Genomic DNA, 22,237 nt, shown 5'->3' on the forward strand with positions numbered 1-22,237 from the left:
AACCCCCTTCCCCTCCCCCTTTTCTGATGAAGGGTCTAGGCCCGAAACGTCAGCCTCTCTCTGCTCCTATGATGCTGCTTGGCCTGTTGTGTTCATCCAGCCCTGCACCTTGTTGTCTCAAAACATTACTGTTGGAGGTTCTGCCCTTTAGATGACAATGTTAAACTCAGGCCTGGTCTGCCTGGTTAGTTGGATGCAAACGATCTCATGGCATTATTTCAAAGAAGAGTGGGAGAGTTATCCAGAATGGAATGCAATATATACTTGAAAAGAAAAATTTTGCAGCATATATGGAAAGGCTAGGTGAGTGGGACTGACTGAATAGGTCTTTCCAAGATGAACTGAAAGGTGAATGGCAGTAAAACCATGTCAACATGACAGAAATCTTCTTTACTCAGTGAATGGTTAGGATTTAGAATGCATTGGCTGAGAATTTGATGGTGGGAAAATTCACTCATGGATATTAAAAAGCAATTAGATAATTGTCAAGAGAAATAAGATTTGCAGGGCAATGGGGAAAAGGGAAAGTCAGGTTGGTGGAATTAGCTGAATAGCTCTCAAGAGTTGACGTGGATATAATAGACCAAATGAATTTTTTCACTGGTGTAACCATTCTACAATTCTATAGATAAAAGCTGGCTGCTCCTAGCCAATGAAACAAATGCAAATTTACCATTTATGGGAGGCATCAATTTTCACTCAAAAATCAGTCATACATTATTTGATAGTTAGGGGATTAATTCTAGCTTTTTATAACATACTAGAAAACATATTTACAGAGAATCAGTGCAAGTAATATTCCAGATGGAAGGTGGGGAGATGTAGAGTAAGAGGGTTTTAGGGAAGGTTTTCAAGAAAATGGAGCTAAGGCAGCTGATGCTGGATGGGATTAGTCTTAGAATAGGAGGGTTTGAGTGGCAAGTTGTAAGACTAGATGACGCTACAGAGAGGACCAACATCATGAAGGACTAAGGATCTCGTGAAGAAACGAGAATTGAATTTGCAGTGTTGCAGATGGAGAGCAGGAGCCAAGAAGGGGAGATGAATGACTTAGGTTAAGACATGGGATGCAGAGTTTGGATAAGCAAGTTAAAGGGGCTTAAATAAAGGTGATCAGCAAGAAGAATAAGTCTAGAAGAAACAAAAAAAAAAATCATGCATTAGTGTTTTACTTTAATCATGTAGCTCCTTTAAACACTATGTAGAAATTTCAAATTCAACTTTTAAAATTTGGTATCTCACTTGAACATGGCTCTAATGTAGTGATTGTAATGTGATCAGCCAGATGGATGTCACAGAATAGGAGTTCCCTGATTGGGGCTTTTAATCTGGTCCAATCAGAGAGCCCTGGGACAGATAAAAAGCGGCTTGTCAGACATTCTCAAACTCAGAGCTGGCTCTGAGGGACCTGAACCAATGTCAAGGACTTTCCACATGTAAACAAAGGGTGACTTGGTGATGGGATACTGGTCTCTGTGGAGTTATTTCAGTGGTGTCAAAAGTAAAGCATGTTCATGAAGAAACTCGCTTGCAACAGTCATCTTTGAATAGGGGTAAGGATTTCTGGGGAAGACTAGACCCAGTATGTGGACATCCAAATTAGAACCAATTAAAATAAACAACCAGCTAAATAGTCACCTGGTTCTAATGGGGGCCTGTGCAGCTGCTTCAGTGATTGCAGAACCAGTAGTTAACAAAATTCAGTCTGGACTCCAACACTTAAGTCAGCCAGACTGAGAACATATACTGGGGATTAAGGGTATGACTTCAATTCTGGTCTCGTACGAGAAGCAGCTGGTTCAGTTACCAGTGATTGTTGTGAAAGGCTCAGGCCTAAGCTTGATGGGGCGAAATTGGTTGAGAAAGACTCACCTAGATTGGCTCAAAATGTTTGAGTTAGAAAATGGCTGCCTGAGTGAAGTCCTAATTAAATACCCGGAAGGTTTTCAGGAAGGTCTTGGGACTATCAAACAAGCTAAGGCCAACCTTGCATGTTGACTAGGAAGCAATTCCACAATTTTGAAAGACCTGCCCAGTGCCATTTGCCTTGCTGGCAAAGGTAGAGGCAGAAATCAGAGGCTGGAAAGTGAAGGAACCGTCAAACCAGTCCAGTTTGCAGAATGGGCAACAGCAGACGTACCGATTTTGAAGCCTGATGGGTTGGCTCACCTTTGTGGGATTTTAAACAAATGGTAAACTGCTTTTGCAGCTGGATAAATACCTAATCCCTCACACAGAGGATTCATATGCAAAGTTGGCAGGGGGGCTTCATGAGGCTGGACATGAGCCATGCGTACTTGCATTTGCAGTTAGATGAGGATTCCCAGAAGTGTGCTACAATTAATGCCCATAAAGGTTTGTACCAATATGCGTGACTGCCATTTGCGGTGTCGCCAGCCTGTGCAATTTTTCAGTGGATGATGGAAAACATTTTGCACGGTCTACCTCAGGTCACCATTCATTTAAGTGACGTGCTAATAACAGGGAAGACCAATAAGGAGCACTTAGAGAACTTGGACATTGTCCTTAGATGGTGTTCCCTGGTAGCCATGTGCCTGGCAGCCATGTGCCTAAGGGAAAAATGTGTGCTTCAGGCACCCCAAGTGACCTACTTGAGCAATAGAGTTGATAAGACTGGATTACACTTGTTGGACGATGAAGTGAGGGCGTTCAAAGGTGCCACGGCTCCCAAGTCTGTACCAGAACTTATGTCTTTCTTTCGGCTGGTGAATTGTTATGGAAAGTTTATACATAATGTGGCTCCATCCAGGCATGGTTGTGTCAACTCCTAAAAGAGGGTCAGCCTTGGAAATGGTCATGTAACCAAGCCATAGATTTCAGGAAAGTGAAGAAACAGTTGTCATTCTCTAAGGTAAACACCAAAGAACTGCAGATGCTGTAAATCAGACACAAACAGAGATTGCTGGAAAAGCTCAGGTCTGGCAGCATCTGAGAGAAGAAATCAGGGTCACCCAGACCCGAAGTGTGAACTCTGATTTCTCATCAGATGCTGCCAGACCTGCTGAGCTTTCTCAGCAGTCTCTATTTGTTTATCATCCTCTAACATGTTGGCGCACTATTGTTCCACATGAGATCTGGTATTGACAGGCAACACCTCCCTGTATGGTATTAAGGTACTATTAGCTGATAAGTGGCCTAATGGAGAGGAATGTCCAATAGCGTATGCATCCAGTACTTTGGATAATGCACAGCGTAAATACCAGGTAGAGAAGGAATGTTTGGCAGTCATATTTGGAGTCAGGAAGTTCCATCAATACCTTTATGAATGTAAATTTGTAATAATAACAGATCAAACCCCTACTGGGTCTCCTTAAAGAGGACAAGGCAGTACCGTCCATAGCTTCAGCCCAACCTCAGCGGTGGGCTCTAATACTAAGTGTGTATAATTCATCAGCATTCACTCGCAGACGAGGATGACTCTCTTCCACTCTCAGGGTGAGTCCATAGGTAGGTGTACAGACCAATGCGGCTACTGCAGGCTCTGTTACACTTGGGGCAGAAGGTGGTTGTGGGAAGGGGTAGGTGGCGGGTTGGTGTGGCAGTGTGCTCCTTACACTGTTTTCGCCTGGCTTCCATTTTTCTCCCCCCGAAATGGCAAGTCTCAAGGTGCTCGAAGCCTTCCCAAATGCTGCTCCTCCACTTTGGACGGTCTTAGGCTAGTGATCCCCAGGTGTCTGGGGAAATGTCACACTTTGCCAGTGAGGCCTTGAGGGTATCCCTGAAGTGCTTCCTCTGTCCACCTGGGCCTTGCCTGCCATTTCGAAGCAGGGAGTACAGCATCTGCTTGGGGAGTCTCATGTCAGTCATGCGGATGACGTGCCCAGCCCATTGTAGCCGATCAAGGGCAGTCAGTGCCTCAATGCCGGCGATGTTGGCACATCTTTCTTCTCAGCGGATTTCCAGGATCTTGCGCAGGCTGCATTGGTGGTACTGCTCCAATGCCTTGAGGTGTCCGCTATAAAAATCCATGCCTCAGAGCCATATAGGAAGGCGGAACAACCACAGCTCTGTAAACCATGATCTTGGTGTCGGATCTGATATTGTTTTCTCCAACACCTTTTTCCTCAGGCGGCCAAAGGCTATGCTAGCATACTGGAGGAGATGCTGGATCTCTTCATCAATAGTTGCTTTGGTTGACAGGATACTTCCAAGGTGTTGGAAGTAGTCAACGTTCTCTTAGGCCTCCCCGTGAAACTTGATGATCGGGGTTTGATCCATCATGCCACGCCAGGTTGATGAAGGACTTTTGTCTTAAGGATGTTCAGGGTGAGATCCATGCTCTCATACGACTCCGTAAAGGTGCTGACAATGGTCTGGACTTTGTCCTCTGACTCTGTACATACCCAAGCATCATTTGTGTACTGCAGTTCAATGACGCTGGTTAGGGTGACTTTGGATTTGGCTTGAGAGCAGCAGAGGTTGAATTATTTCCCACAGGTTCTGTACATTAGCTGCAATCTGGCGGAGAGATTGTCAGCCATGGGGTGAAGCATCACAGCCAGGTAGATCGAGAACAGTGTTGGGGCAATGACGCAGCCCTGCTTGACATTGGTCCAAACAGGGAGTGGGTTGATGGTGCAGCCATTTGTCATTGCCACTTCCGTATCATCATGGAGCAGACAAAGGATGGTATGATTACAAGTACAAACACTATTCGGGAGGCCAAGTAGCAAATGTGGATGCGCTGAGCTACCTCCCACTGCAGATACACTACTGGCAGAACTGCCACTAGAATGGTCTGTAATGGTTTTAAATTTTCTGGACACAGTTCCAATCACATCTGACAATAACAGACTCTGGATGCAGAAAGTCCTGGCAAAACCGAAATAGCTTGTTATGAGGGAAACAGAAGGACCATCACAATCAGAACTGAAATCGTAGGACTGCCGATGCTGGAGAATCTGAGATAACAAGGTGTAGAGCTGGATGAACACAGCAGGCCAAGCAGCATCAGAGGAGCAGGAAAGCTGACGTTTCGGGTCTGGACCCTTCTTCAGAAATGGGGGAAGAGGAAGGGGTTTCTGAAATAAATAGAGAGAGACATGTCGTCCACGGAGTGGACAACATGTCCATCCTGGGCCTCCTCCAATGCCACAATGATGCCACCCAAAGGTTGCAGGAACAGCACCTCATATTTCGCTTGGGAACACTGCAGCCCAATGGTATCAACGTGGACTTCAGAAGCTTCAAAATTTCCCCACCCCGACCTCATCCCAAAACCAGCCCAGCTCGTCCCCGCTTCCTTGACCTGTCCGTCTTTTCTCCCACCTATCCGCTCCTCTCACCTCAAACCCCACCCCCATCTTCTACCTACCAGCCTCATCCCCGCCTCCTTGACCTGTCCGTCTTCCCTTGACTGATGAACCCCCATCCTAACTCCCCACCTACACTCACCTTTACTGGCTCCATCCCCGCTTCCTTGACCAGTCCGTCTCCTCTCCACCTATCTGCTCCTTTATCCACCTTCCATCCGCCTCCCCCTCTCTCTCTATTTATTTCAGAATCCTCTTCCCCTCCCCCATTTCTGAAGAAGGGTCCAGACCAGAAACATCAGCTTTCCTGCTCGGCCTGCTGTATTCATCCAGCTCCACACCTTGTTACCTTACAACCTGAACTGAAACCTTTCTGGACCTGGAGAGACCAAATCAGAGCAGAGGATGGCATATTAATATGGGGAGCAAGATTGATTGTCCCGAGCAAAGGTCACCACCAAACACTGGCTGAACTCCACCAGGGGTTTCCAAAACAAAGATGTTATGTGTGATGGCCCGGATTGGATGCAGACATAGCTGTGTTGGTGAGGCAGTGCCCCGAGTGCTAACAAGGAAAAACATTACCTCCATCAGCTCCCCCATATTCATGGAAATGGCTGGGTAAATCCTGCACTCAATAACATATCAACTATGCAGATCCTTTTCATGGACTCAATGTTCTCAGTCATTGTAGACACCCACTCAAAGTGGCTGCATGGCGTGGAATTCATTCATCAAACATGGGAACAATGATACAAAAACCGCATGCATCTTTTGCGATATATAAACTCCCAGTGCTGTTGGTCACAGATAACGGGCCATCGTTTACCAGCAGAGAATTTGAGTATTTCCTAAACTCGAATGGGAATTGACAATTTAAGACCGCTCTCTACAATCCATTATCCAATGGCCTGGCCAAAAGAGCAGTCCAAACTTTGAAGGCAGGCTTGAAGAAACATTCTACACTTTTGCTGGATACCAAAAGGTCCTGGTTCCTATTTGTTAATCTGGCAGTTAATGTGGTCCAATCAGGGAGCCCTGGCTGACAGATGAAAAGGGGAGCATCAGATATTCTGACACTCAGAGCTGGCTCTGAGGGAGCTAGAGCAGTGTTAATGACTTTCCATGTGCAAATAAAAGGTGACTTGGTGATAGGACACTGTCTCTATGGAGTTAATTCATTAGCATGTCCAGTACCATTAACAGAAATTTCCCAACTTTACCTCTCCATTCCTGTAAGTCCAACTGCTGTCCTAGTCTGCAAATCATACATGAAGAAATGAACCAGTGTAAATCAGAGTGGAAACCTGGCCATTTTTGCCTTTCCTTATCGCATAAAACTGTGTGGTCTCTGCACGACTGTATTATACTCAGCAGAAATAAGATAACTCAACAAAAGTAGAACCAGGGGTGTCCCTGGTAGTGATGATTCAGTAATACTTAAAACATTGCACACCTTAATAACACACATAAGCAATTGAGGGAATCATTTTCATTAATTTATTTAGATTCTTCCCCTTGATTATATCATCGCCCAACTGTGAAGACAGGAATTGGGTATTCAAGACTTCGGTCAATGATGCTCCTGAAGACATGTATCAATATATATGGCAGCAGACCACCTATTTTTACACTTTCGTTTTAAATCAGGGGAGACAGCAGCAAAAGAAAACTTTTCAGATAGCCATCTGGGATTATAACCTATTGTTGGGAACTGTATGAGCAAAGAGACACCAAACTACCATGACGTACAGCATGTAAGAAATCCATATTCAAATTAACTCTTTAGATTATGTCCAAAACCACTAATCTCAATACTCAAGTAAACTTGTACTATGGTTGAGACAATTGTGGCTTAAAATGTAAATGTGTAATTAAAGTGGATTTAAAAGTTATCAAAACATTTAATATCAATTAGCCTAATATTCTCAGTCAACCTTTGAGGGCCCTTTCTACAATGTAGGATATCCCTTTTGAAATGGGAGGGCAGCTGATTTGTTCAAATGCCTCTACCTATTACGGTTCAATAATCAACTGCTTGGAGATATGGTTAGAGCAATTGCATCCTCCAATTTTCTCTTCCTTAATCCAGCACCTGGTACTCCAGAATTGTACATGCTTTTTGGCAATTTTAAGATTTCGTTTTGCTAGCACTCAACAGTAAACACTTGATAAAATCTTCAGTGTTTTGTTTTAATCAAACTTAACTGAACCACAATTCAAGATTTTGCACAAACATACACAAATTATGCTTTGTTTCATTTCTTGTCTTTTTCTTTTCAAAATGTATCTTACTCAAATGCACAAAACCTGCTGTTAAGGCCAGTTCATATACAGTTCACACTAACAGCAGGCTCTGTCATGCTTCTTTTGAATACATTCATTCTTCATTGCCTTCACAGGCAGCCTGAGGGTAATAGATGAGATAAAACGTATGAACAAAAGCCTCATCTGCATCCATATGATAAGTGTATCACAAAAGAAATGCAGGTCTCTTTGAACATAGTGATCTCTGAGCTTTTATTCATATGTGTTCAAGCACAAAGAAAATCCCAATAAAAGGCCAAGAGCATGACATAGACACTAAAATCCAAGCGTCAATCTATGGTATTTTGAGCTTATCCATCATTTACTTCCTTTTTCTTAAAACTGTATAGAAAACAGCCAGAAGTGAAGCGAATTTTGCTGAAAAAGATATCTACTAATCCGTTTTATTAAAAAATGTTTTTACAGTTAATAAAAAAAGTATTTATAGTTAATTGCTTGATCATTCACAGCGGAACACATAACATTGTATCGTCACAGTTTACCTATCACTCAATGAAAATTCCCAAGCAACTGCAACCTCTAGTCATTTATTCCTCACATAAGCAAGGTTAAAAATGTTGGAGTAATGTAAAAGCATTTGAAAAATAGACCCATAACCAGTATTGGTTATAAACTAGAAGATTAGACATGTTGCCATGGCATCACACAAAACAACCCCTCCAGGAATTTAAGTCAGTTCCAGACTTACCAGATGGAGACATGTACTCCGCATTTGCCCTACAAACCACTTGGACTGGCAGATTGCACATCCGCAGAAATGCCTGAAATACAGCAACATTTTGTCATGAAACTGAAATTTCAAAACTAGGGGTAAAATTTGACGATTCTGTACAAACAAAAATTGTGTAGACAAATAAAACAGTAAACATATCTTTGGCCAGCACAGGTATATCCAACTGGAAATGATCCAAACTAACTAGATAGACATTCCCCCCACTGTCCCCCAACAAAATCCTAAATAGACAAATTTATGAAGCCTGAATGTATTTCATTTGTGAAGTTTGTGCTAAATACACACGCTTAATTCCCATGGTATTATTGGCTAAAATCTAAAGCTAAATCATAATTAGTTATATTCTTAATTTAATTGTTTATCAAAATAATGGAACTCTGAACAAATATGACAAGCAGAATGACTTCCTTCTGTACTTTAAACATTCTATGATCTTCAAATGCTCTTTTCAGCTGGGGGGGTGGTGGGGAAGAGAGATTTTATTTGATTTTATTATAAAGCGCTATACAGACAGCAGGTTGCATGAACAATAGCTTACCAAGGTCAAATTTTACTCTTAAAAGTTGCTTTGCATTTACGTGGTTTTACAATCATTGAGAATGGTACTAGTAATATATGCTATTAAAAGTGTGAAGAGTTGCACTTAAGTGACAGGTTGCATGTGCTATCACGTTTTCGCTTCATTAATTCTAACAAATGTAATTCTAAATTGGCTCAGGATAGAAAAAAGAAAAAATCGACAGAATTTTACAGGTTTGACATAAGCCAAATTTATTGTTATTTTGTTTGGCACATATGTGGTGTGTGCCTCCCCAAAGACGTACAGGAGTGTAATGGGAGAGACAAACAATTTGTTGGCACTTTGCCTCAGTGCGCAATGCTGACAACCTTCAACCATGTTTCAATTTTTCCACCAACCGTTCTGTGCTCTATACGAAAACAAACTGTATTGAAGGTAACTAGCCTGAGGTAAGTTTTACAATTATGTCACCAGGTTGCTTGCTGCTGCTGCTCCAAGGAGCACTGTTTGAGCTGTGGTATATTTATGCTGCCAGCCAGCCAGCTGACTGCATTGGCCCAGAGTGGCACACTGAGAATGGGGTCCTGGGCTAAAGTGCCGGCATGGAAGTCTCAAGATATTTGTATTTTATACAAGATAAATGCATTGTCAATTTGCTGTCTCTACAGAGTAGGGAGTAGTTTCTTTGGTTCTACAATGTGAAAATGAAAACTCTTCCATTTTTTATTCAAAAGAGCATCTGTTTGCATATCAGGGAGTAAAATCAAAGTAGACTGTGCATCTTTACTTTGTGATGTGGAACATATGTTTGATTTCTCAAGTTCTCTCTATATAAGCTGGCAAGACATGGTCACAAACAACAAAGTAAAGGAATATGCAATACAACAGATAGATGGATAAATGTACGGTATGGTGGCTCAGTGGTTAGCACTGCTGCCTCACAGTGCCAGAGACCAAGGTTCGATTCCATCCTCGTGACACTGTTCTTGTGGAGTTTGCACATTCTCCCCATGTCTGCGTGGCATTCCTCTGGATGCTCCCACGGTCCAAAGATATGCAGGCTAGGTGGATTAGCCATGGGAAATGCAGGGTTATAGGGATAGGGTAGGGGAGTAGATACAGTCAGGTTCAGACAATGGCAAAACAGCCATAGGTGACATGAGAAAAAATTATTTTTAGCACTGACTGGTTAGGATTTGGAATGCGTTGCCTAACAGTATGGTGGAGGCAGATTCAATCACGGCTTTCAAAAAACGAATGGGAAATAATCATCTCAAGAGAGAGGAAAAAGTTGAAGGCTATAGTAAAAAATACCAGGGAGTGGAGATAGCTTTGTTTCTCCTACATTGGTCCAGCACAGACACTGTGGGTTGGCTTGTTTGTGGGTGTAACTTTGCTACAATTCTATGACAGTTTGATGTGAAAACTCCAGCAAATTTCAGGTCAATAAATTTGATACGGTTACAAAGTCCAAAAGGGAGAAAACTCAGAAGTTCAAAAGACTAATGGCAAACAGGATGTTATAATTTACTTACTTGAAAGAAGTACTGAAATCATGAAATGTACTAGCCTGTGTGATGGCAGATGGAGACTAATTGTGTATCTGAATTCAAGGTGAAACTGAACGCCTGGTCAGCAACAGAAGTGGTCAACTGAAATGAAAAATTGACTTCTGTGCAATATTTTTCAGACCGAGATCAATCTGATGGACCATTGCGATCTTTTCCAATGTTGTATGTTTCTAGATTTAGGATTGTAGGATTGACTGAAGAATTAAGCATTAGAAATATAATTACAATGCATCCAAAAATATCCTAGTCAAAGTCATTATACACTGGAATCCCACTATAACACACTTCATAAAACAAAATGCATTATAGGGGAGACTGTGATGTGCTGAGGTTTTTACAAACGTACTAAGATTTGTTTAGTCAATTATACAGAAGTGACTTAATACAGCAGAGAAATTGCAAATAAATATGCTTTAGACGTGTTTGGCCATGATAGATTTGGGAATGTCACATAGAGGGATGGTAAGGTAATGACAAACATTCACATGGCGCGTGGGTGAACTGCAACAATTCATTTCTGTCTGGCACAAAAGTAAAAGTAAAACGGGAAAGGTGACCAAACCATGGGTGACAAGGAAAATTAGAGGTGGTATTAAATCCAAGCAAGAAGCATACAAATTGGCCAGGTAAAAACAACAGACTGTGGCAGCAGTTTGGAATTCAGCAAAAGAGGATAAAGGGTTTGATAATAAAAACTGACTGTAAAAGTTTCTGCAGGTATGTGAAGAGAAAAAGATTGGTGAAGGCAAATGTAGGTCCCGTACAGTCAGAAACAGGGGAATTTATAACAGGGAACAAAGTAATGCTGACTAACTAAGTACATACATACATAAAGGAGGATACAAGTAACATACCAGAAATGTTGGCGAACACCGGGTTTAATGAGAGGGAGGAACTGAAAGAAATATAAACTCTGGAAGAGCTCCTACAGAATTTGAATGGTAGCTACTGTAAACCCGTTACTTAAAAAGCAAAGTAGAGAGAAAACCGGGACTTGCAGATCACTCAGCCTAATGGCAGTAATGGAAAAAGTGCACACGTCCATTAAAGAAGTTTTAATAGCAGAGCATTTGAAAAACAGTGGCAGTATCAGAAAGAGTCAGCATGGATTTATGAAAGGGAAATCATGCTTGATGAATCCACTGTAATTCTTCAAGTATGTAACTTGTAGAGTTAATGAGGTGGCGCTAGTGGATGTGGTTTATTTGTACTTTCAGAAGGCTACTGCACAAGAGATTAGTGTGTAAAATTAAAGCATGTGGAGTTGGGAGTAGTTGAATTGAGATGGATAGAAAGCTGGTTGACAAACAGGAAAGAGTAAGAATAAATGGCTCATTTTCCAAATGAGTGGGATAATGCACGGATTAGTGCTAGCACCCCAGCTATTCACAACGATTTAGATGAGGGAACTAAATGCAATGACTCCAAATTTGTTGATGACAGAAAGCTAGATAGGAGGCTTAGCACGGACGAGGATGCAGAGATGCTTCAGTGTGATTTGGACAAGTTGAGCGAGCGGACAAATGCATGGCAGAGGCCGTTCAATGTGGATAAATGTGAGGTTACCCACTTTAGTAGCAAAAAAAGGAAGGGAAATGATCTGAATGGCAATCACATTCACTTTCGCGCCCTTTCCCTGTAAGTCTATTCCCCAAGTGACCAAGAATCTGTCTCACCTTTCAAGATACACAAGGACTCTGCCTCTTCAGCTGTCTGTGGCAAGGAGTTCCAAAAATTCTCAAGCCTCAGATCCTAGGTTCTCTCATGAGGTGAAACATCCTCTCAGCATTACCTTGCGAAGCTCCTTAAGAATCCTATATGTTTCGAAGGCATCACATCTCATTCTTCTCAACTGCAATCAGTGGAGTCAAAATCTGTTGGCTTTTGCTCATAAGACCATCCCTCCATATCAGAGATCATCCTAATGAATCTTCTCGGAACTGCCTCCAATGAAATATCTTTCCTTAAATATAGGGACCAAGACTGCTTATAGTACTCCAGATGTGTTCTAACCAGCACCTTGTATAGTCTAAGTTACACTTTCCTACTTAGACTCCAACCTCCTTGAAACAAGGGCCAACATCCATTAGCCTTCCTGATTAACCTTTGCACTTGTGTGCTAGCTTTCTATGTTTCGTGCACAAGTACCTTTGCGTTGCAGCTTTCTGCAGTTTTTCTCCATTTAAATAACATTCTGTTCTTTAGTTCTCCCTTTCAAAATGAACAACTTTACGTTTTCCTAGGTTTTACTCCATTTGCCAACATTTTTTCCAAACCTACGTAATCAATCAATACCTTTCTGTAAAATGTTTGCATTCCTCTCACAACCTGCCTTTCCACCTAATTTCCTGTCGTCTGCAAATTTAGCTACGAAACATTCACTTCCTTCCTCCAAGTTGTCAATACATATTGTAAACAGTTGCACTCCCAGTGCAATTCCTGTGGAAACCCACTGGTCGCTAACCTGAAAAAGAACCCCTATTCCAATACCTATGTAATAAATGCCAATGTACCTATGCCAATATGCCTCCATGCCATGGGCTCTTATTTTGTGACTTTACCTTTTGTGAGGTACCTTGTTGAGTGTCTTCTTGAAGTCCAAATACAACATATCTACTGGTTCCCTCCTATTTACTCTGGTTGAGACTTCCTTGAAAAACTCTAATAGTCAGACACGATTTCCCTTTCATGAAGGCATGCTGACTTTGTTCAATTAGATTATGATTTTCCAAACGTTCTGCTTTTGCTTCCTTAACAATTGCTTCCAATACTTTTCCATCAATAGATGTTAGGCTAATCTCTCTTTAGTTACCCACTTTTTGAATAGGGGTGTCACATCAGCAGTTTGCCAATCCTCTGGTACTTCTCCAGTAAGTCAACAATTTTGGAAAATTATAACCAATGCATGTACTATCTCTTGAGCTACCTCTTTCAGGATTCTAGGATGCAAGCCATGGCACTTATCTGCCTTTAGCCTATTAGTTTGTTTAATATTTTTTCTTTAGTAAGGATGACGGTACTTAATTTATCCCTGTATTTTTTACTATTAATAGTATGTTTGAAGTATCTTCCACCGTAAAGAATAATAATTCTTTAAAGAATAATACAAAATATCTGTTCAACTCCTTCGCTTGCTCCCCAAAACTGTCTCCCTAAGGAGCTTATGTTCACTTTGACTTCTATCTTCCTTTTTTATATAATTTAAAGAAGCTCCCATTATCAGTTTTAACAATCCTCACCAGTTTGCCCTTGTTGTTTATTTTCTATTTTTCATTATCCCTTTTAGTTTTCCTTTGCTGGATTCCCAATTTTTCTCAGTCTTCAGAGAAGTCACTGACTTTTATATGCTTTTCTTTTCAACCTAATATTCTCCTGAACTTCCTTAATTAGCCATGGTTGGTTTATCCCCGAATAGAAAAGATTCTAAGAGAATGACACAACTCTACTGCTCTTTGGGAAGAGAATTGAAACCATTAATAATCTTCTGAGAACAAGATATTCTTACTAAGATATTCTTACTCATCTCCATCTTAAATTGGAAATCCCTTGATATTTGTTAAACTGTTCATCCCAGTTTTGAGTTCACCTGGACCATCACCAATAAGAGATAATCTAACCACCATCCCTTGACATTTAATGGTGTTACCATGACTGAATCCTCCACTATCAACATCCTTGGGTTTAACACTGACCAGAAACTCAACTGGACTCACCACATAAACAGTTACTACAAGATCACAACAGAGGCTAAGAATATCGCCGTGTGCAATTCATCTCCTGATTCCCTAAAGCCTGTCCATCATCTAAAAAGGTTCAACGAGTGTGATGGAATACTCCCCACTTGTCTGGATGGGTGCAGCTTCAATACACTCAAGAAGCTTGACAGTATCCAGCACAAAGCAACCTGCTTGACTGGCACTACATCTACAAGCATCCTCACCCTCCACCACCAACTCTCAGTACACACTGCTGCTTCGATTTACAAAATGCACTGCAGAAATTCAAAGATCCTTAGATGGAACCTTCTAAGCCCACGACCACTTCCATCTAGAAAGACAAGAGCAGCAGATACTTGGGAGCACCAACACCTGCAAGTTCCCCACCAAACCATTCAACATCCTGATTTGGAAATACACCACCATTCCTTCACTGTCGATGGATCACAATCCTGGAATTCCCTCTATAAGGGCATGTGGATCAACCCATAATACATGGACTGCAGCATTTCAAGAAGGCAGCTCACCATCACCTTCTCAAGGGCAACTAGGGATGGGCAATAAATGCTGACCAGCCAGTAACACCCACATCCCAACAGTGAATTTTAAAAAAAAAACCCATCCCGAAAAGGAAAAATCTCACCTATCCCATCAAGACTCCTCAGAATCTTGTGTTGCCAAATGTTCACTTTTCATTCTACGAAACTTCAACATGCATCATCGTAATCTGCTCAACTTTTCTCGTAAGATTATCTTTCTATTCCAGAAATTAGCCAAGTGAACATTCTCTGAATTACTTCAAATGCAAGTACTTTCGCCTTAAGGAGACTAGAACTGTGCACTGGTGAGACTGCATCTTGAGTACAAATGTCCTGCAGAGTTGTGGCAAGGCTTCTCCTTCACTGTTGCAATAAAGTCGATATTCATTTGACTTCTTATTTACATGTTGCACCTGCATGCCAACTTATTCAGATCCTAGCACAAGGATGATACTGATCTGTGATGATATAGTGGGTGGGGTGTGGCTCAGCGTCACAGCACCAGGGACCCAGGTTCAATTCTGCCTTGGATGACTATCTGTGTGAAGCTTGCAAGTTCAGCCAGTGTCTGCATTGGTTTCCACCAGGTACTTTGATTTCCGCCCACAGTCCAAAGATATACAGGTTACGTGGATTAGCCATGGTAAGTGTGGGGTTATAGAGATAAGATAGGAACTGGGTTTGGGTGGGATGCTGTTTGGAGAGTTTGTGCAAACTTGATGGGCTGAACTGCTTCTTTCCAGACTGTAGGGATTCTATGATATCTCTGCACCACAGAATGCTGTAGTCTCTCTCCACCTAATTATATTTTGCTTTTCAAGTATTCTTGCCAAAGTGGACAAACACACAATTTTGCGTATTACACTCCACTTCCCAAAACGTGCTCACTCACTCACTCATCAATATTCCTCTGAGTTTTCAGAAAATGTGACTACAATTCATTTGGTCTCTTCATCAAGTCATTAATAATAGGTTGTAAATAGTTGAGGATCCCACATCTTCACATTGGTTTCCATGACACTCCAACAGTTAGCATATGAACCTAAAAATGGTGCATTTATCGTAACTATTACCTGTTGATTATTCAATCCTTCAGCCATGCTAATCTATCATTCCAACACCATGAGCACTTAACATCTGCAGCAATCTTTTACAAGGCACCTTCTTGTATGCCTTCTGGGAATCAAGATATACCATACCCAATCAAAACCTAAAGAACTGTAGATGCTGTAAATCAGAAACAACAGAAATTGCTGGAAAAGCTCAGTAGGTCTGGCGGCATCTGTGGAGAGTTAACGTTTCGGGTGACCCTTCCTCAGGACTCTATACTATATCTACTTGTTCCCACTTATCCACTTGATTTGTTACATCCTGATAAAACTCTTCAAAAAAAATGTCAAACACGATTTTCCTTCCATAAAACTATATTGACTCTTCTGGGCTACGTTATGATTTTATAAATGCCCTGCTACTATCTCCTTAACAATGGGCTCTAGCATTTTGTTAAAGAGAATAGCTTTAGGCCCAAATTTCACACACAAACTGAATGTAAAATTCCATCATGTCATTGTCATGATCACTCTTACCTAGGGAGTATGTCACTATGAGGTCTCTAAAACATCTTGTCTCTTCATACACTATCATCAAGAATGGAATAGTGTTCCCTGGTTGATTTCAGAAAATAATGGTTTACGAAGCTATCCAGAATACTCGCAACAAACTCATCCTTCAAACTACCTCTATCAATTCGCCCAGTCTACATGAAGATCACAATTCCAACAATTCTTGCAGTACCCTTCTTGCATGCTCTCATTCTTTCCTGACTTACATTTCTTGACTTACTTTGCTCGCATATTGATGATTAATCTGCATTTTTAAGTAGGTCAATATATGTGGCGCAGAAATGCATTCCACTAGATTACAACTAAAAGTGGAAAATTGTAAGGATGCTGGATTGTAATCAACATTTTAGACCATTTTTTCTGTGATCAAGTTAGAAAACCATCTGAACATTGATCCAAATGAATGTGCAACTTCTGATCTAAGTTTATTGTACAAAAAATGATTTCATTATTTTTCTTTCCTTCTGAGTAAAAGTTTTTTTCAATACAAATTTATGGGTGTCAACATCATTACCATGTAAACTCACGTTTTGGAAAGGAAATTGTAGAAGACTGAATGTATGTATCTACCATTTATATTCCCATGTACTTGTGCATCTTAAATTGACAAGGTCACAAAAAGAGAGGCCCGCTTTTTATTTTCCCCACGTGTTTATGATAATCTCATCAGAAAATGTTAAACCTTACTACAGTGAAGTACTTTGTGTAGTGGATGCAACATAATATATTAGAGTATTGTAGAATAAGGCTAATAATTTAGCATAGCATGATATTCCGTTTTGGAACTGCCGAAGTGGATTTAATTTTTCCTTTGAACTGTTGATCAGGGTACTTAAATGAAAATCTTAGAGATCAAGACAGACCAGCTTTCTACTCTGTTCCGTTCTGTGTCCAGTCCCAATGTAAAACTTTAATATTATAAAAGGACAGCCTGACTCATGGTTATCAGAAAGAAAAAGTTCATGGTGTATTTAAAAATTAATACCAAAACTTCCTACACTAATGCTGGAAAATGAGACCGGTTTCTGACCAGCACAGACTTGAGGGGCCGAAGGGCCTTTCATTAAATTGTTCACCTCCATGACGATAGCAATGACTGTGGTGCCCTTCACTTAAATCTTCATCTGAACCAAATTAAGCTCAACACTGGGGCTTGATGCTGTCACTAGTTGGAGATGAAGGAATTGGTTTTCAATACTTTAGGAAAGATTTACCTTGTTTGCTCAATAGAAGTTACTTAAATTTGAAATTAATTCCTTTTTCCACTCGTTTCAGAACATTATTCAGTTGTTCTCCATTTCTCATGCAATACCTTTCACAAGCTAGATATCAGTTATGAAAGCAATAAAAGCATACTTCTCTTGAGTTATTTCACAGGAGGAGGACATTGCTGGCCAGGCTAGCATTTATTGATCTTCCCGAACTGACTTCAAGAAGGTGATTGTGAGCTGCCTTTCTTGAGCTGCTGAAGTCCATATGATGCAAGAACATTCAGAATGTTGTTAAGTAGGGTACCCCAGGAATGAAGGAATGGTAATATTATTCCATGTCAGGATGGTAGGCGGCTTGGAGGGAACTTGCAGTTGGTGATCTCCACATGTACCTGCTGCTCATGTCCTTGCAGATAGTAACAATTATATATTTGGAAGTGCTCTTAAAGGAGCCGCGTGAGTTGCTGAAGGGAATCTTATAGATCCAGCATTAAGAACCTTTTCACTTGGAGTGCCACAAATCAATTTTTGTCTTACAGTGGAATGGCGGGGAGGGGGAAGAGAGAGAGAGAGAGAGAGAGAGGGAGAGAGAGCATTGAATAAATTTCAGCAAGATATAGTTTGCCTTAACAGGAAACATGAAGACTTTTCTAAAAAGCCACTCTTTCATTAATGAGAAACTAGCAGAAACTGACCAAAAGGAGTGCAAAGCAACAGAGCTAACTGAATTTTTGCCAACATAGAGCTAGATAGAGATTAAACGAATATCAACAGGCAAGGTTTGGGAAAGCTAAGGAGTTCAGTTTAAATAACACTGACGTGATTGCCTCTCCCAACCTTTGTGGACAGGGTTTCTTTTTGCGGGGAGGTGGAGGACCAGTATGGCAAGTGGAGGGAGAGGGGTAGAGAAAGGTGAATCACTGCTTACAAAACTATACACACAAATTCCCACCTTCCTTCCCATGTGCACTCTCTGCCCCGTCTCCCTGCGTGCTCCCTCCCTCCTTTACTCGCGCTCTCTTTCTCTGCCTCCTGTTAGCGTGCCTCTCCCTTGCTACCACTCTTGCCAATGCCCTCTCCCTCACCACCTCCCATTCACAAGCACAACCTGCACACACTTGCCTTCTTGCTGCCTCATGTACACATGCCCTTTCCCTGCCTCTCATACACACTTCCCTCCTCCTTTCTCCGCCTCCCAAATGCACCACATGAACTCACCCTAATTTCTCATTAATGAAAATTATTGCTTTTTAGAAAAGTCTTCATTTTTACTCTTAAAGCAAACTATATATTCTTGCTGAAATTTACTCAACACATCTCCCAAATGTACCACATGAACTCACCCTCTCTACTGCTCCCAATCGTGATCATCTGAAAAGTTGGGCAATGTCCAAATGTATAGTGATGAAACCTAGCTGAAGCTCACCAACTCTCTCAACTCATCCACTGTCTCAAGTGACCATACCGCTTTTCTATCATCCACCACCAGGTGAGTGTAAAATAACAGGAAGACCAAAACCAATCATCTTTGATCCTAGTTGCAGATTCTCTTTCCTCACCACCAACTGGACAACACGTACTGTATAATCCTAGGTAAGCAAAGAATTACGCTGACAATTAATTTAGAATGTTAGTTGAGCTCAGTGTGGTGCACATGTGTACTGGAAGCTACATATATCAATACAGGGACAGAAAAAAACAGAAATGTATCAGTGAATCATTACTGTTGTTCCAAATTGCTTTCCACCTGCTAGTGTCTAAGCTCGAGACAGCGAAACAGACACACAAAGACAGGTGTACATCTTGTGCCCGCTTCAATAAAAGTATCAACAGCCATTCTCTTTTATTCCTTCAATAATGCCGTGACGAATCACAGTCAACTTGCCTAGCTTAAAGTCTGAAAGCTAACTGTTAATCATCATTAATGAGCACTTTCCATGGCACACCTATTCCAATTAGAATCAATCTGTCAACTAATCAGCATTTTCTTCTCATGCAACATAAATGTTGGTTTGCCCCATGAATTGGTATTCTTGGGAATTATCTTGATGAGTCCAAAACACACAACTTTAACACCACTCCTGAAGAAGGGTCACTGGACCCGAAACGTTAACTCAGATTTCTCTTCACAGATGCTGTTGCACTGCATCCACAAGCATCCACTCCCTCCATCACAGTACACACAGCTGCTACTGAGCATCTATCTATAAGATGCACTGCAGAAATTCACCAAAGATCCTCAGGCAGCACCTTCCAAACCCACGAACACTTCCATCGAGAAGGACAAGAACAGCAGATATATGGGAACACTACCACCTTCAAGTTCTTCTCCAAGCCACTCACCATCCTGACTTGGAAATATATCACCATACCTCCATTGTCACTGGGTCAAAATCCTGGAATTCCCTCTCTAACGGCATTGTGGGTCAACCCATAGCAGGTAGACTGCAGCAGTTCAAGAAGGCAACTCACCACCACCTTCTCAAGGGCAACTAGGGACAGGCAATAAATGTTGGCCAGCCAAGCAACACCCACATCCCACAAAATGAATGAATAATTTTTTTTTTAAAAATTCTGCCAGATTTGCTGAGCTTTTCCAGCAACTTCTGTTTTTGTTTCTGATTGACAGCATCTGCAGTTCTTTAGGTTTTTACTTGACAACACTAGTCTTTTTGCAGCAATACTCAAGTTCAGTCCTACAAAACAAACTAGTTTCATCCGTTTTACAAGTCCTTCATGGTCTGTCTTCCCACTTCCAATCCCTGACAGCCCTATAACCCTCAGATATCTGTACTTTTGGACATCCCTAATTTTAATCGTGCAATCAGCCACTAGGACCCTAAACTCTGGAATTCTTTCCCCAACACACTGTGCCTCTCTTTCCTTCTATAAGATTCACCTTAAAACCTATCACTTTCAGTAAAGCTTTTGGTCATCAGCCCTCATCTCTGGTGTAACTTGGCGAAGTACCGTGTTATAGCATATTTAATATGATATATGAATACAAGTTATATTCTTGTTGATATGGCAAGGGGTGGTGGAAGTAAATTCGGTTATAATATTCAAAAGGGAATTGGGCAAATAATTTGAAGAGGAAAAGTAACTGCTGGTATTGTTGGAAGAACAGAGGAATAGATTAATTTGGTACTTCCATCAGGAGTCGACATAGGCACAATGGCCGAAATGGCCTCCTCCTTTGCAATATTTATATCTTCAGAATTCTGTAATTTTACACATTTGGGTGAGATATTGTATCATGCCATGAGTAACAATTAACGTTGAATTACAGTATAAAAGGACTAGAATGTACTTGGCACATTTTCTGGTTTTGTACAAAATGTTATACACATTACTTGAATTTTAGTTTTTATTCAGAGAATACACAAAAACCACGTGATGTAGCAAACTTCTGCACACTTACCAAAGTACAAATATCAGAAAGCAATAATCAGATAGTCAAAGCATTCTCTTTTAAATACATTATAAAATTCTGTAGGGTGAACAATCTTCTGTAGGTTCCTTGATTTAATATCGTATGTGAGATATGTGATTTCTGTTAGCACTATGGAGTTCCATTTGAATCAGCCAAACTCAATGACACAACGGCACCTACTCTGTCTAAAAGAATCTGATGAGCAGATATTCCTATTTCAGTGAGGCTTCACCTATCTCTATTTATCAAGTAAGATTCGATTTATATCACTGTATTTTGACTGACATGTAGATCAAATAGGAGACTTTGGACCTTACAGTGAATTGGACTATAGTTTCCATTTTGTAATTTATGGGTAAAAGAACTGTTTCTACTTTAATTAAGAGTTATTTTAAAATTATATGCCATAATTTTTTTTAAAAATTCCAAATTTGGCTCATGACTAGAAGCCTGCTTCTGTCACAATTATACTGAAGTTAATTAAAAGGAAACCAAAAAAGTAAATCCATGGAAAATAATTTTTAGATGAATGAGGAAGTAGAACGATTTTTCTATCACCAGGCAATCATAATTCATTTGACCTCAGAAAATTACCAAAGATGCTCTCCACAGAGCACAGCAGTCATCATAAGTCATAATTTAGCTTCATAATACAGCAAGGTAGTTGCTGTCACATGTTAGATGCCTCTTGGGACACAAGCAAACTGAAGATCCCAAGTTTGATGACATGCATCTATAAGCCAATGATGTTACTGCTATTTCTACAAGAACACACAAGTTTCCCAGCAAAAGGCAAAGTGTTTTACTAGAAAAAGTAATTTCTGTTAAAATAACACTTCTCAGCATAATGAAAAATATATTAGTCTCACCTGCTTATGTAATTTCTAAGTGTCACAGCATAAACATGTTAGCTATTTATAGAGATAGTAGGAACTGCAGATGCTGGAGAATCCGAGACAACAAGGTGCAGGGCTGGATGAACACAGCAGGCCAAGCAGCATCATAGGAGCAGAAAGGCTGACGTTCGGGCCTAGACCCTTCATCAGAAAAGGGGGAGGGGAAGGGGGTTTTGAAATAAATAGGGAGAGAGTGGGAGGCGGATAGAAGAGGGATAGAGGAGAGGATAGGTGGAGAGGAAACAAACAGGTCGAAGAGGCGGGGATGGGGCCAGGAAAGGTGAGTGTAGGTAGGGAGTTAGGAAGGGGATAGGTCAGTCCAGGGAGGACGGACAGGTCAAGGGGGCGGGATGAGGTTGGTCGGTAGGAGATGGAGGTGCGGCTTGAGGTGGGAG

The 22,237-nt window shown here is 41.0% G+C and overlaps 1 protein-coding gene across 4 annotated transcripts in view; it reads right to left on the reverse strand.

Annotated features, from left to right (window-relative positions):
• Nucleotides 1–22,237, reverse strand: part of mtx2 (metaxin 2) — a 77,183-nt gene that overhangs the window by 21,767 nt on the left and 33,179 nt on the right. For all 4 annotated transcript variants that reach the window (XM_048598787.1, XM_020521366.2, XM_048598788.1 and 1 more), the window contains one exon: nt 8,290–8,362. In XM_048598787.1, coding sequence (XP_048454744.1) covers nt 8,290–8,362 — 73 coding nt within the window. The remainder of the gene's footprint in view (nt 1–8,289; nt 8,363–22,237) is intronic.

The sequence above is a fragment of the Rhincodon typus genome, chromosome 7 (assembly GCF_021869965.1).
Source record: "Rhincodon typus isolate 14 chromosome 7, sRhiTyp1.1, whole genome shotgun sequence".
NCBI classification, from domain to species: Eukaryota; Metazoa; Chordata; class Chondrichthyes; order Orectolobiformes; family Rhincodontidae; genus Rhincodon; species Rhincodon typus.